The sequence below is a fragment of the Balearica regulorum genome, chromosome Z (assembly GCF_011004875.1).
Source record: "Balearica regulorum gibbericeps isolate bBalReg1 chromosome Z, bBalReg1.pri, whole genome shotgun sequence".
NCBI classification, from domain to species: Eukaryota; Metazoa; Chordata; class Aves; order Gruiformes; family Gruidae; genus Balearica; species Balearica regulorum.
In genome coordinates this window covers 49,495,481-49,510,929 of record NC_046220.1, presented here as the reverse complement: position 1 = coordinate 49,510,929, position 15,449 = coordinate 49,495,481, and the positions used below count along the sequence as shown (strand labels likewise).

General features: G+C 41.4%; 1 protein-coding gene across 1 annotated transcript in view; it reads right to left on the bottom strand.

Moving 5' to 3' along the window:
* The window catches only part of SLC24A2 (solute carrier family 24 member 2), a 125,515-nt gene that overhangs the window by 30,478 nt on the left and 79,588 nt on the right, over positions 1-15,449 (bottom strand). Inside the window, 2 exon segments of the mRNA XM_075741119.1 lie at positions 5,020-5,108; positions 10,004-10,099. Of these exon segments, the coding sequence (XP_075597234.1) occupies positions 5,020-5,108; positions 10,004-10,099 (185 nt within the window).

Sequence of the window (15,449 nt, the reverse complement as noted above, 5' to 3'; positions counted from 1 at the left end):
AAAGTCATTAACTGGCAGTGTCCTCTGTCATGTGTTTCAGCCTTGTGCAATTGAAAAAGAAGAAAAAGAGGAAAGAATTGGAGTCTGGAAAAAATATAAAGATGACCAAAAAATCTCTAAAGAAAACAAGAGACGTAAAAGGAAAACTAAATCATGGCATTTGGAGTATTATGGTTTCTAAAAAGGAGTTTAATTTACAAATATATGAAAATTAAAATACAACATTGTGTTGGTTTTGCTTGGCAAGGTTTTGGTAGCGGGGGGGGCTACAGGGGTGGCTTCTGTGAGAAGCTGCTAGAAGCTTCCCCTGTGTCTGATAGAGCCAATGCCAGACGGCTCCAAGACGGACCTGCCGCTGGCCAAGGCCAAGCCAATCAGCGCCTCTGTGATAACATATTTAAGAAAGAGAAAAACAGCGCTTTTGCAGCCAGAGAGAGGAGTGAGAAGATGTAAGAAACTCTGCAGACACCAAGGTCAGTGCAGAAGGAGGGGGAGGAGGTGCTCCAGGCGCCGGAGCAAGATTCCCCTGCAGCCCGTGGTGAAGACCATGGTGAAGCAGGCTGTCCCCCTGCAGCCCATGGAGGAAGGATGAGGGGGTGTAGCGATTCCACCTGCAGCCCGTGGAGGACCCCACGCCGGAGCAGGTGGAGACACCTGAAGGAGGCTGTGACCCCGTGGGAAGCCCGCGCTGGAGCAAGCTCCTGGCAGGACCTGTGGATCCGTGGAGAGAGGAGCCCACGCCAGAGCAGGTTTGCTGGCAGGACTTGTGACCCCGTGGGGGACCCACGCTGGAGCAGTTTGCTCCTGAAGGTCTGCACCCTGTGGAGGAGACTCACGTTGGAGAAGGCCGTGAAGGACTGTCTCCCGTGAGAGGGACCCCACGCTGGAGCGGGGGAACAATGAGTCCTCCCCCTGAGGATGAAGAAGCGGCAGAAACACTGCGTGAGGAACTGACCGTAACCCCCACTCCCCGTCCCCCTGTGCCGCTGGGGGGGGCGGAGGTTGAAGCCGGGAGTGAAGTTGAGCCTGGGAAGATGGGAGGGGTGGGGGGAGGTGTTTTTAAGATTTGGTTTTATTTCTCATTCCTCTACTCTGTTTTGCTTAGTAATAAATAAGATGAATTCCCTCTCTAAGTTCGGTCTGTTTTGCTCGTGATGATAATTAGAGAATGATCTCTCCCTGTCCTTATCTCGACCCGTAAGTTTTTTTTTCATTGTACCTTTTCTCCCCTGTCTAATGAAAGAGGGGAGTGATAGAGCGGCTCTGGTGGGCACCTGGCCCCCAGCCAGGGTCAACCCACCACAAACATAAAAGCTAATTTTCCCCCTTTTCTTGCAGACTTAGCCTGAGATCATCCTTTCACAATGGTTCTTTGCTCACCATCATACTTTTAAAAGAACAGGGGTTTTATAAGTAAGATGGATTTATTTGCATATTCTCTTTGTACTAGTGGAACATGCAATTTTTAATGTACTTACTTTCAGACAATTCTAACTCCAATACAGAACTTCATATTACTAAAATGCTTGTGTATAGGGATTTAGACCCAGGCACCATAATCTGCACCAGTGAAAAGTAAGAGAAAACACACATATGACTATGGTTGTTTTGCAAGAGGGAAAAGTATGAAGACCATAGTGGAACTTGACAATGGAGAAAAAAGAATTAGATCCCTACGCATGTCTTCTGTATCCTCACTGCAAACATGTGTTAGGAATACTTGATGGCTAGCTGAGTACACCCATTTCTCAGCCCACAGTTTTCAGGACAACATTTTTTCCCCCAAAGGCATATTTGCAGTTTGGTTCCTCAAGATGGACAGTGTCTCTAATTTTCTCACTTCTAAATGATGATCACTGGGACGTGGAGGCACTAATGAGTTTTTCTTAAGAGTTTTTCTAAATAGCGCTTATGGATCACAAGATCATATCTTTGGACATATACAAGTACGAAATTGAAGAGAAACAATTTTGTACTAAATTTCCAAGTTCTGACACTACAGCACTTCCTTTTGCATCAGAGTAGGAAAAATCATCAAAAATTCAAGCTGACAGATTGAACTCTATTCTATATTGAATTCATGGAACAGAAGCAAATTATGTTCTCAGTGTAAAATGGAGAATAATTTTACACAAAAATATCAAAATTCAAGAGTATTTGTAGATCAAGACTAAGCTGTAACGAGTTTGTTCTTGTCGCTCAGCTTTAATGAGCGAATTTTTGAAAAAGGAGAAACTACTGATGAGGATTGATTGGCATGCCATCCTGTGCCTTCAGTATTACTTCCCTGAACAGAGCTGCTCTTAGAACTGATACCATTGTTTTTGAAGATATACTATTTCCTAGGGGTACACGCTGTGTTCATAAAGTCTAGAAAAGCTAGAAAGAGGGCTTGGGAGGGCAATGCCCATTTTACTTTCCTCAAATTCTAATCTTCATCAGAGAAAAAAGTCATGTGAATGCTGTGTGTCTGATTCTGTTGTTGCCGATACTTCTACAAATCAGAAGTAATTCTATTAGTGTCCATGAAAGACAAAGCAGAAGGAAACTGAACAGCCCAGTGTTAGCTTCAGAGTGATGTCACAGCTTGGGAAGGTGTGTACAAAAAGTTAGTAAGTTGAGGAATGGTCTCTGTACAGTACAGAGTAGGCAGAGAACCTCACAGCAAAATAGGGTCCTAAGTATCATAGAGACCTATTTATGTGTTACATGGATGAGTAGACTACTTTTATTGCAACCTTTAAAAAATTCCAATATATACTTTTAAATTGTGATATAGACTCCAGCATATCAGTCACTGAAGCAGCCTGAGATAGCAGCAGCTGTCACGTTATCATTGGAAGAAGACAAAATTAGAAAGGCCACTGGGAAGGAACCCAGCATGGGCCATCTCAAAATGTTATTAAAGGATTGCTTTTTTTTACTGTGACAGCAGACACCTAAACCCCTTTCTTTCAGACTGATGGAGCTAAATCTGCAGAATCATTCCTCCATCAGTTACAAACCTCCTTGCTTGCTCCATCTCGTCGTCTGCATAAGGATAAATGATGTATCCCACCTCTGATACAGCACAATAGTTTTTCAGAATGTCCTAACACTTGCTGAAATTAACATAAAAGTTCCAAACCCTGCCTCACTGCAAGTTTAAAATGTCTAAATGGAGATAAGAAGACATTGCTGAGTAATGTACTCTTGCAATAATTTTCCATCCTTACCCTGCAGTTACTTGAAATTGAAACCATTGTCTTGAATGATGAGGCTGCTTGACCTTGCAGATTTCTGAACAAGCTTGGAAAATGCTTCATTACAATGCAAAATGATAGCATATGGACATTGCTGTGAGATTGTGATTGCTTAAGATTGCTTTTCCTTCACTGTTTTCACTGAACAATCTCAGCGGAAAAAAAATCTTACAAAGCAAGACCCGTTTCCTTCTTAAGCTACTGAACTCAATAGTCTATTAGAGTTTTCATATATCCACAGACTGATTTATGTACACCCTAACAGGTTATACCAGGCTGTGTCATCCCTTATTGACCTTTGAGAACAGAAGTCTAAAAGCCACTCTGCTTTGGATTTTGTTATATTTTTTGCTGAAGTTAAAAAAATAGTCTATAGACATATTTTACTGCAGCAGTGAGGTTGGACTCTCAGAACAGGATCTAAATGGATCTGAAAACGGACCTTTCCTTACCTGAAAATGTTGAGTATTGAAATGCAGTGCTGAGATTTTTTTACATAGATTTTACTCATTTCATTTATGTAAGAGTAATGTTTTGTTTGGCTGACAAGGATCTTTAAATGGCATGTCAGTCTGAACAACTTAGATATTAACACAAAAGGTAATTTAATGTTCTATTATGCTCTCCTTTCCACGGGAGACTCATTATCCTTACTGATCATTCAGGATATCAAAAACTACCCGTCTCTTTTAGATCCTTGATTCTGATTCTCAATTTCTATTCCCAGAGACCAAAATTATCTGCAAACAGTGAAGAATTAAAGCTATCTGACAATATTTGGTGCACTAACACACCAGTTGGCCTGAATAAAATAACTTTTGATTCTACAACCTAAGGAGAACGCTAAGAAGTAAACTATACAAACAAAACCATTATAAAAGTTTCTGAGTCAAGGATTATTTTTAACAAGACTTTCTGTCTCCATGCAGGTTTTGCTGTCTCAATCTAAAACAGCAATGCCCGAGTTTAGCAGAAACAATTCACCAGCATTTTTCCACTTGTTTGCTTACTTGGGATGCAGGTGATAAGATCTAAAAAAAATTAAAAGACATTGAAAAAGAGCCTGGCAGGGCCAAATTTTGCAGTCAGCTACTCTTAAGAACTACAATTTATTTAAGAAAGAAGCTTGCTCAACTGTATAGCTATTTCAGTGGCCATTGTGCAAGTTAGACACAGTTATGCAGTTACTTATAATCTACAAAAGATATATACGTTAGAATAAATACATTTAAGTGTTTATTTCTTTTGCAGATTTCACCTATATGCAATGAATCATAGAAACACTAGTATACCACATCTCATTCAGCTTAATTTGTTATTTGTCTCAAAATAACAGAAGGCAGGATGGAGAAGTAGTTTGTGTACAGCTTCTATTTTATAACTACTTTTAACTATCCCATGAAGCACAACATGACAGGCTAACCTCTTAAGAGGACACTTTTTGTGCAATGTGATGATAATCAGACAAGCAATTTACATTAGCTATATTTAGAGCTGTGAACATCTTATCTGGTAAGTAAAAATACATTCCCTAAAAGAATACATTCCAGACTACCATCTTATCTTACCCTGAAGGGCAGCAGCACAAAAGAAGAGCTTTTAATATGGCAAACCATGCACTGGGTTCAGTTGTAAATGAAGATTACATATATTGTAGACAGTTCATATTAACAGCTTCTTGCTATAAAGATGTATACTTTCAGGAGAAAAGCATGATCAAGCATGAAATACATTTACCAACATAAAAATAAAAAGAAGAATAAAAAAAGACATTGACCTCTTCTTCAATGTTATGGGCGATTCCATTCTGCACCGGTCCTGAATCACTCGGTGGTGTTACTGCAACTTCCACTTTTGCACTTTTCTCTGTGGCATCATCCATAAGTAAGAGTGAGAAAACAACAGAACAGAATATTCAGTAACAAGTCTATCAGTGAAACTGTTGTCATATATTCAGTCTGTGTAAATCATCAAATACTGACAGTGGACCAATGTCTTTCTTTAAAAGAGAGAGACAAAAATTCTGTCTTCCATTTGACCAGTACATATTTTGAATAAAGTTCTTATGAATGGTGAGCTTGCATCTCAAGAAACTATTCTACTGGTACTCCTGTCCTAGAAAAATTCACATTCTTTGCAATATTCAGTGCTCTTTGTTTAGGCTAAACTCACTGAGCCTAATACTTTTGGTAAAAAGTGACACAGAGCATTCTCCCCAGTCATTAAAGAATGCAACTTGTTGCATTTACAGGTGAGGTGATATATTCAACAAGATATAACTTTTATAACACACTAACCCCTGCACTTAGTAAAGTTACTTCCAAGCTGTAATCATGCTCTTTCTCAGGCAAAAATATGGGAGAAGAGTAAATCGGTGGTGTAATAACATCCAATAACAGAGGATAATCTTTAAAACAGAATCCTGTAACCCTTGTGCTAAATTTTTACAGGAATTAAAGGGACAGAACTGGGCCTTTGGTTTCTGGTGCCAAATTTATTCAAATTTGTTCTTACTTTAACTATCTTGGAATTCTCTAAACAGTAATTATCTCTTTAAGTATGTACTAGTTAAAAATTTCAATGGCCAAAAATCCCTTGGACAATATAAAGTTATGGGGAATAGCAATATGAAATGTCTAACTCAAGTTCAACATGCCTTATGGTATGCTCTTGTGCACAGAAGTAAATACAGCTGTCTAGTTACATTACTGCTATCCTGAGATTCTTTTAAATGAAAAATCCGAGATCACAGCCACAGCAGAGTGCCAGACTATTTGTAATTATTTCAGTTCATGTGTGTTGTCTCTTAACCCCACAGCCAGCATTATGGTTTATTAACAGTGTCCCATCCGACTGCTTGATTCTGGAAGCAAATAGTATCTAAACATAGCACAAGGTCAGAAAAAATGTCAACTAATAAAATTATGCAGCTTTTATCAGACATATTTGCATCTGTTTTTCTAAGGCAGAGAACATGCCAAGGTAAAGCAGAGAAAACAGGACATAGTACAGATTTTCTTTTAGTATAGAATAGAATCATAGAATCATAGAATGGCTTGGGTTGGAAGGGACCTTAAAGATCACCTAGTTCCAATCCCCCTGCTACAGGCAGGGACACCCTCCACTGGACCACGTTGCCCAAAGCCCCATGCAACCTGGTCTTAAACACTTCCAGGGAGGGGGCATCCACAACCTCCCTGGGCAACCTGTTCCAGTACCTCACCACCCTCACAGTAAAGAATTTGTTTCTAACATCTAATCTAAATTGACCGTCCTTCAGCTTAAACCCATTACCCCTTGTCCTGTCACTACATGCCCTGATAAACAGTCCCTGACCAGCTTTCCTGTAGGCCCCTTCAGGTACTGGAAGGCCGCAATTAGATCTCCCCGGAGCCTTCTCTTCTCCAGGCTGAACAATCCCAACTCTCTCAGCCTGTCCTCATGGGAGAGGTGCTCCAGCCCTCCAGTCAGCTTTGCGGCCCTTCTCTGGACTCGCTTCAACAGCTCCATGTCTCTCCTGTACTGGGGCCCCCAGAGCTGGATGCAGTACTCCAGGTGGGGTCTCACAAGAACGGAGTAGAGGGGCAGGATCACCTCCCTCGACCTGCTGGTCACACTGCTTTTGATGCAGCCCAGGACATGGTTGGTTTTCTGGGCTGCAAGCGCACACTGCCGGCTCATGTTGAGCTTCTCATCAATCAATACCCCCAAGTCCTCCTCGGGGCTGCTTTCAATCCAGTCCTCGCCCAGCCTGTAGTCATGCTTGGGATTGTGTTGACCCACATACAGGACCTTGCACTTGGCCTTGTTGAACTTCATGCGGTTCGCATGGGCCCACCTCTCCATCCTGTCAAGGTCCCTCTGGATGGCATCCCTTCCCTGCAGCATGTTGACTGCACCACACAGCTTGGTGTCACTGGCAAACTTGCTGAGGGCGCACTCAATCCCACTGTCCATGTCGCCAGCAAAGATGTTGAACAGTGCCAGTCCCAGTACCGACCCCTGAGGGATGCCACTTGTCACTGTTCTCCACTTGGACATTGAGCCATTGACCACAACTCTTTGAGTGCGACCATCCAGCCAATTCCTTATCCACCACATGGTCCATCCTTTGAATCCATATCTCTCCAATTTAGAGACAAGGATGTTGTGCGGGACAGTGTCAAATGGCTTGCACAAGTCCAGGTAGATGACGTCAGTTGCCCTTCCCTTATCCACCAACGCAGTAACCCCATCACAGAAGGCCACCAAGTTTGTCAGGCATGATTTGTCCTTAGTGAAGCCGTGTTGTTTTCCATGTGCCTGAGCATAGTCTCCAGGAAGGTCTGGTCCATAATCTTGCCAGGCACGGAGGTGAGACTGACCAGCCTGAAGTTCCCTGGGTCTTGCTTTTTACCCTTCTTAAAAATGGGGGTTATGTTTCCCCTCTTCCAGTTGGTGGGAACTTCACCGGATTGCCAGGACTTCTCAAATATGATGGCGAGTGGCCTGGCCACTTCATCCGCCAGTTCCCTCAAGGCCCACGGATGCAACTCATCAGGTCCCATGGACTTGTGCACCTTCAGGTTCCTTCAGTATTCTCAAACCTGATCTTCTCCTGCAGTGGACGGTTCTGCATTCTCCCAGTCCCTGCCTTCTGTGTCCTGGGCAGTGTGGCTCAAGCATTTGCCAGTGAAGACTGAGGCAAAGAAGTCATTGAGTACCTCAGCCTTCTCCATATCCTGGGTAACCAGGTCACCTGTTTCATTCCGGAGGGGGCCCTCATTTTCCCTCATCCTCCTTTTATCACTAACATACCTATAGAAGCTTCTCTTGTTGTCCTTGACATCCCTGGCCAGACTAATTTCTGTCAGGGCTTTGGCTTTCCTAACCTGCTCCCTGGCTGCTCAGACAGTTTCTCTGTATTCTTCCCAGGTTACCTGCCCTTGCTTCCACCCTCTGTAGGCTTCCTTTTTTTTGTTTGACTTTGCCCAGGAGCTCCTTGTTCACCCACGGGAGCCTCTTGGTGTTTTTGCTTGACTTCCTCTTTGTTGGGATGCATCACTCCTGAGCTTGGAGTGATTAGCCAGCTGCCTTGGGCCCCTCTTCCTTCCAGGGCTTTGTCCCATGGTACTCCACCAAGCAGGTTCCTGAAGAGGCCAAAGTCTGCTCTCCTGAACTCCAGGGTAGTGAGCTTGCTGTGTGCCCTCCTTGCTGCCCCAAGGATCCTGAATTCCACCATTTCGTGGTCACTGCAGCCAAGGCTGCCCTTGAGCTTGACGTCCCCTACCAGGCCCTCCTTATTGGTGAGAGTAAGGTCCAGCATGGCACCTCTCCTCGTGGGCTCCTCTATCACTTGGAGGAGAAAGTTGTCATCGACACATTCCAGGAACTTCCTGGATTGCTTGTGCTCTGCTGCGTTGTCCCTCCAGCAGATGTCGGGGTGGTTGAAGTCCCCCATAAGGACCAGGGCTTGTGAGTGTGAGGCTGCTCCTATCTGCGTATAGAGGCCTTCATCTGCTCAGTCCCCCTGGTCAGGTGGCCTGTAGCAGACCCCCGCTATGATGTCCCCTGCCCCAGCCCTCCCTTTAATCCTGACCCATAGGCTCTTGGTGGGCTCCTCATCCATCCCCAGGTGGAGCTCCATGCACTCCAGCTGGTCATTGACATAGAGGGTGACGCCCCCTTCTCGTCTGCCCTGCCTGTCCTTCCTAAAGAGCCTGTACCCTTCCATCCCAACACTCCAGTCATAGGAGCTATCCCACCACGTCTCTGTAATGCCAATAAGGTCATAGCCTTGCAAGCACACACACATCTCCAGCTCCTCTTGTTTATTCCCCATGATCCGTGCGTTTGTGTAGAGGCATTTCAGTTGTGCCCCCCATGAGGCTGACTTATTGGCTGAGGTGGCTGGAATTCTTTTGATGTATCTTCCCAGTGTTACCCTGTTAGTTCCTGTTGCATCTGGAGCCCGCAGCTCGTCTCCTCTAGGCTTCGAGCGTGGTGTAGTGCGTCCAGCACGTCTCCGAGCAGTAGGCTGAGGGCCCTCACCAGCACCCCATCCCTCCAACCTGGGCACATCATCCCACAACATGTTGCAGGCAAGCCTGATGTTATCCCCCTCCCCCTTCAAGCCTAGTTTAAAGATCTGTTGATGAGCCCCACTAGTTCCTGGGCAAAGATCCTCTTCGCCCTTTGAGAGAGATGAATCCCATCAGAGTTCATCAGGCCTGGTGCTGTGTAGGCCGCCCCATCAAACTTTTGAAGTAAAATACAAATTCTTACCCAGAATGGAAAACCACAGTAAGCTAATTTTGCACAATCAGCATAGGTGGGCCTAAATGACTCGCAGCAAGTAGTAGATAGACAAATCAAATTTAAATATAAAGGTTGCTTCTTTCTGTGATGGGGATGATACCACATTAAACACATATTTTCCTAGAGCAGCTCAATAAATTCATTACGTTTTCACAAATAAACTGTGAGTAAGTTTTGTCACTCTATTTCTGTCACTTCCACACATATCCAAAATCAGCACTGTTTTTTTCTTTTCAGCCCTGCCAGGAGCCTTTCTAGATACCTCAACCAACTTTCTCTTTGTGTACTTAACTCCTGTCCTGTCCATAAGTTTCATACTCTTTTGTACAGGGAATCAGAATATTTTTACTAAGATAGCATAAATGAAGTAGAAGGAGAAATTAATCCCTAATGATTTTCAAGCAAAATAAAACAGTGAAAAAGGCCCTCAGTAACAGGCAATAAATCTGTGCTGCTGCACTCACCGTGATTAGCAGCTCCATTCTGCCTTTCACCGTCTTCCACCTGGCACTTCTTTTTTGCGATCTTATGCAGAATTGAGGCCCTTTCCTTGAACTTTCCTAAAAGAAAGCATTGTCATTATTAAAATGCAGCCATTTTGAGAACCCGTTTCTTTGCCATAGCTTAGGGTCCCCACATCAATGCCGATAATCCATTTCCATCCCTCCTCAAAGAGCTAACATTATTGAACACTACCTAATGTTCCCATATATACTTTTGTTTTTAGAAATACAAATGTACTTTTTTTTTTATTATTCTAAGATCTCAGCAGCAAATTGAACAAAAAATTGAAAACAAAAGCTATCATTTTTCTTTGGAAGTAGTCAATAATGTTCCACCTATAAAACCATTGCTGTAGGATTTCAGCCTAAACAGAAGATGAATACAGATGAATGAAGATACTATAAACAAACACAAACAGTTTCAGGTCTCAATTAGTAGTACAGGAACATAGAATTTCAGATGAACCCATATCTTGCATCTCATGGTGACTGTGGTCAACTTTGTCACTTTGCACTCAGCTATGTGCCTCTGACTTCTACAGATACTTCAGAAGGGGAAGAGGAGATCTTCAGAACATATGATTTCCATACTAGCTTCTCAAAGGTAAATTTTCTTCTCAACCTGCCAGGTGTTTTTTGTCTCCCATGAGGTTTACCATGCAGCTCATCATCTAGACTGTCTCCAGGGCAACTCATCACTTCCTAAGAGAGGGCTCAGGTCCTGCCACTCTTTATTGACCACTAAGTCCAAATGACACCTTCAAACTAGGCAATGTCAAAGATGGCAAATATTAAGTGAAATTAATTTAATCCTTCCTTTACATTGGTTGATCTTTCTATGGCAGGACTCTTTGGACAGCTTATGACAGTCTATCTAGTGCAGAAAGATGATGTATCTGCCTTCCTTTATTGTTATCCTCATCGCTATTGCTCTTTAAGTCTTTTTTTATCTTTTTTAAAAGTATAACTGGTGGCTACAGTACAGTAGACTTCTAATTAATAGCCCTATTACCATACAGGTCCCACGACTATTTTAATTCTTCATCTCCAGTTAAAAAAATCCATTGAAAACTGTTGGTGTCCTCGCAGCAGAAACAGTGCAGGCTTAAGAACAGAAGATATTTCAATGGATTCATCAATTCATAATTGATTAACAGTGGGAAGTAACAGTGAGAAGTCATGAATGAACTCAGTTAGCTGGATAACAGTCACTGTTTCCAAGCTACAATTAAAAAAACCACACAAGAATAAATCATTAGTCAAGAAAGCAAGCCTCTCTTCCCTCCTCACAAATGGAGGCTTCAAACCCCTGTACCAACACTTTTGTATGTGTAGAAGCATATGCACAGTCCACAGGGACTAGCAGCTATCAGTTGTTGGGAAGTGGAATTAATTTGTCAACAGAAAATCACTTGGAAAGTAATAAAAATACCACAAAGATTTAATAAGCAGTACTGTCCTTTCAGCAGTCCCTATCTTTTCACAAACGCATCATGCTCCAAAAAAATAATTGACCATTCGCAATATATTGTAAAGCTTATCTTTTTTGGTACATGGTACTTAGAGTAAAACTGCCTGCAGAAGAGTATCTAAGCATAGAATACAATCATAAATAGCAAGCCATCCGATTATGTCAGTGCACAGGGTCTGGTAGAGATTTTAGTTAGAAGCGGAAGAAGAAACAGAGTTAAAGAAAAAAAGAAAGAGAGAAAGGGAATTGCTTGGGATATTAGGTAAGAGAAAGAAAAAACAGAGAAGCAAATCATATTTCCAACTATTTAAAGCTGAAATGCTAAGAGTCAAGTCTGTTCCTAACTTCTTTTGAAACACTAGGGGCATTTTAATAGTGCTTATCCAGAAGCATGTGTGAAGCAAATGCATCCAGAAGCATATGTGGCACTGAAAGGTGCCTGCATAATTTTCATACAACATGTACGTCAGTTTGCTAAAGGATTGCTTTAGGTTTCAGACTCCAACTCAGCTTCATATGTTTGATAATTTGGCTTGTGATGCCCCAAATCCACAAATGCATTTTTTTGCAAGCAATGCAAACGATGTAACTGAGACATTTTCTGAGCAGTCTCTATGGAACCACCCATGTCTCCACCTACTCCAGGATGGCATAGGACCTTTTAATTTAAGGTTCAGTTCGAAAAGTTTAATTAAAATTATGCAGAATTCTATAAGGATACTCTAGACTTTTGTCTGAGGTTGTTTGAAATTGTTTAGGGTTTTTTAATAGAGAAACTTAAGTCATTATTGAACTGATAAGAAAATGTCTCCACAGAGATTCACGCTGTCTTAGATTAGCTTAATTGAAACTACCTTCAATTTTTTTCACATTTTCAAAAGCCTCCTCCCATCTTTAGGAAGAATTTCTTACATTGACTTTTAACATTGTAAGATACACGGCTTCATTCAGGAGACTGTTCCACAGTTATAAGTCACTGTAACAGAAATTAACCTCAGTATTTGAAATGGAAACTGTATTTTGGTTTACTTTTACTTTTCAGTACATGCATGGTTCACCTTACAATGTTCTACATCATTACCTTCCATTTGATTCACTCAGTGTAGGAAACAAACAGTGTGAGGAAATGATTAAAAGACATAGTATCAACCATCCAAAGCATGAAACTGAGGACAGCAGTAGTCCTAGCCTGCATGAAGACAGTGAGATGTAAAATGACTGCAGAGCTGTGCCTCCTCCCTCCCTTTCCCTGCCATCTTCCTCCTTCAAACCAAATGAAAACTTGTTCAGCAAAGGGGAGGCACAGAGCCACCAGCTCAGCGTATTTCTAAGTCATTCAAATTTACAGAAAGCCCCAAAGGTTTAATCTTAGGCACAGATCTTCTCTCATGCCTTTTCTTCTCATCTTCAGGTGGGGTTACTAAAATAAACCATAGGAATTTTATGTTACTGTTCTTATTTCTAGGAGAAGGTAAGAGCTTATAGTTCCTCCTTAACAGTCCTATGTATTATGGGCTTGACTACCTAAGAGTAGTTTTCATACCATCTGGTACCATGAGAGTTTAGGTGAATGAAAATGCTTGACTCCACAGACCCAAAATAGGATAGATTGTTATAGAAAATTCTTAATTAACTTAGATTCACTGAACTCAGACACATTTTGCAGCTTATTTTAGTTTACAAAGGAAGGGGTAGAAAGAACAGGAGATCAAGGCCAGGTGATTAACAAAGAAGGTAGCTTAAAACTAAATTGGTTTTATTTGAATATATGCAAACAATTAGTATTGTATAATACAGATATACCTTGATCTACCTGAGTAGCTCCAGCTGGCATCAGCTGGCAGGCATTCTCCTTCTGATCAAGGATATATTGAAAAGGCAATCCTTTGACTACAATCTAAATTGCAGACTACAGATTCCCTGAGTTGGAAAAGCCTTTGATTTGACAGGAAATTAGCTTATCTTAAGAAATTCACTCATTTTAAAAAAATCAAGACTCTACCAGTTGTCTAGTTTTTAGTCTCTGATCAAGTGCAAATCACTACATCTATGCAGCTCTAGCCAAGTTTTCATGAGTCTGAAGATGACAAATCTGTGACTGTTGAGCAGTCCTAACTGTACGTACCAGTCCTGCTTGTGGCCAGGTGTGGAACACAACCAGTGGGTCACAACTAATCAATGCCAGAAATCCACCTCACATGCTTTCTCCTTTAACTTTAAAATCCCGCAGAAGCATCAAATGAAAATATATGCAGTTTCGTCATGTCGTAGACTGTTGGTGGAGGTTACTTGACAGCACAAGATTACTGTAAGGGTCTCTTCCCATCTGTTAGGTTATATTTTCTCTCACAGTTGGGCCTGATTAATCTGCAATTAATTTCAAGTCACTTTCCAACCAAGTAGAAGCAAACAAAACAACAGAGATCAGTTTCTAAGACCTGGAGCACAATGGCCCTCTGGTCATTAGGCTATATCTGATTGTGTGTTGGAATCTAACCCTTACTTTTTGTCTCTGATCGTCCTGATGTAGCAGCAAGAATAGTGCTTCTCCACTAAGGACTGAAAGATTTGCTACCTATCTCCAGTCAGGGTCTGAGGACCTGGAGATAAAGATGTTCTATATTAGAAAAAAATCCATGGATTTGTAACTGGTGTTATATGTTCCTGTGACTAACTTTCTGTACAAATGTATAAAATGATCATTCAAAAACGGAAGAAAAAGAGGAAAACAGATAATGCAAATAAGCATGATGCAGAGTGATAGTGATTATACTTCCGAAAATCCAAACAGAGAGATCAAAATATAGCACACTTTGATCTAAATACAGCTTCTGGAATACACTACTCATTACTTACTTTGTAATAGACATGTGAAAATGATGATGACAGTTGTATTTGAGAAGGTAAACTGTATCATAGACTCTTGGCAGTGTTAATACTCCTAGAGACAATAAGCTTCCTTTCTTATTTTTGCTACTGTAAGATTTTTGCTATTGCTACAGTATGGTCCTGGATTATTTATTCATGAAGAGTTCTTTCTGAGATGACACTGAATATTAACAGCATTACTTCAGCATAGGCATAGTATTTTTATTTTTTTTTTATATTTATATATATATGTACACACACATATATACATATAGTATGTATCATACTTGCATGGGTGTTTTCCCACAAACAGCTACATTTAACTGTCAATAGAGTATTTATGAATATCAGAAGGCTACTAATGTAGTGAATACTTTTGAAATAGTAGATTTAATATTTCAGCATAAACCCTAAAAACTTTAACATACCCAGCTCTGAGGCTACAGTGAGAAATGACCTTCGCCTCTTGATGGTAATGAAGACTGAGATGAGACATACTGCAAAAGCTTTAGCTCTGGTAGCTGTATCTGAATGGCAGCAGTTAACTACACATTTCAGGTGCTTGAGAGGTGTATTTCAACAACATAGACGCCACTGTTTACTCACTAAAATCTCCTCTCAGATACCTTTTCTTGTATTGGTGCTACCCCTGTGAATCAGATGGTGAATCTGGGCCACGGAGGGTGGTGCGGCAAGACTGCCCCATGAGCTCATGCCTGCTGCAGAAGAAAGCAGCATGTTCCAACATCAGGCACAAAGGTGGACAGAAACGTTTCCTACAGCGAGCCCCAGAATAGTGTGGTTATATTTGAGTATCAACAGCAGATACAGAAAATGGGAAACAGTCAGAAGTTATCACTTGGGGTTTTTTGGGAGAAATGATCGTAAGTCATATAATGAAGGTTTTCTTAAAACCATTTTAACTTCAAGATTAATCTAAACTAGGAAATAACTGTGTTTTTAAAAACAGAGAATTAAGCTATTTGCCTTATATTCCCAACATTAAAAATAAGTAGGAATAGTTGGCTAACTTTTCCACAGGACTCAAGCTTATCTCCATTCTCAAAC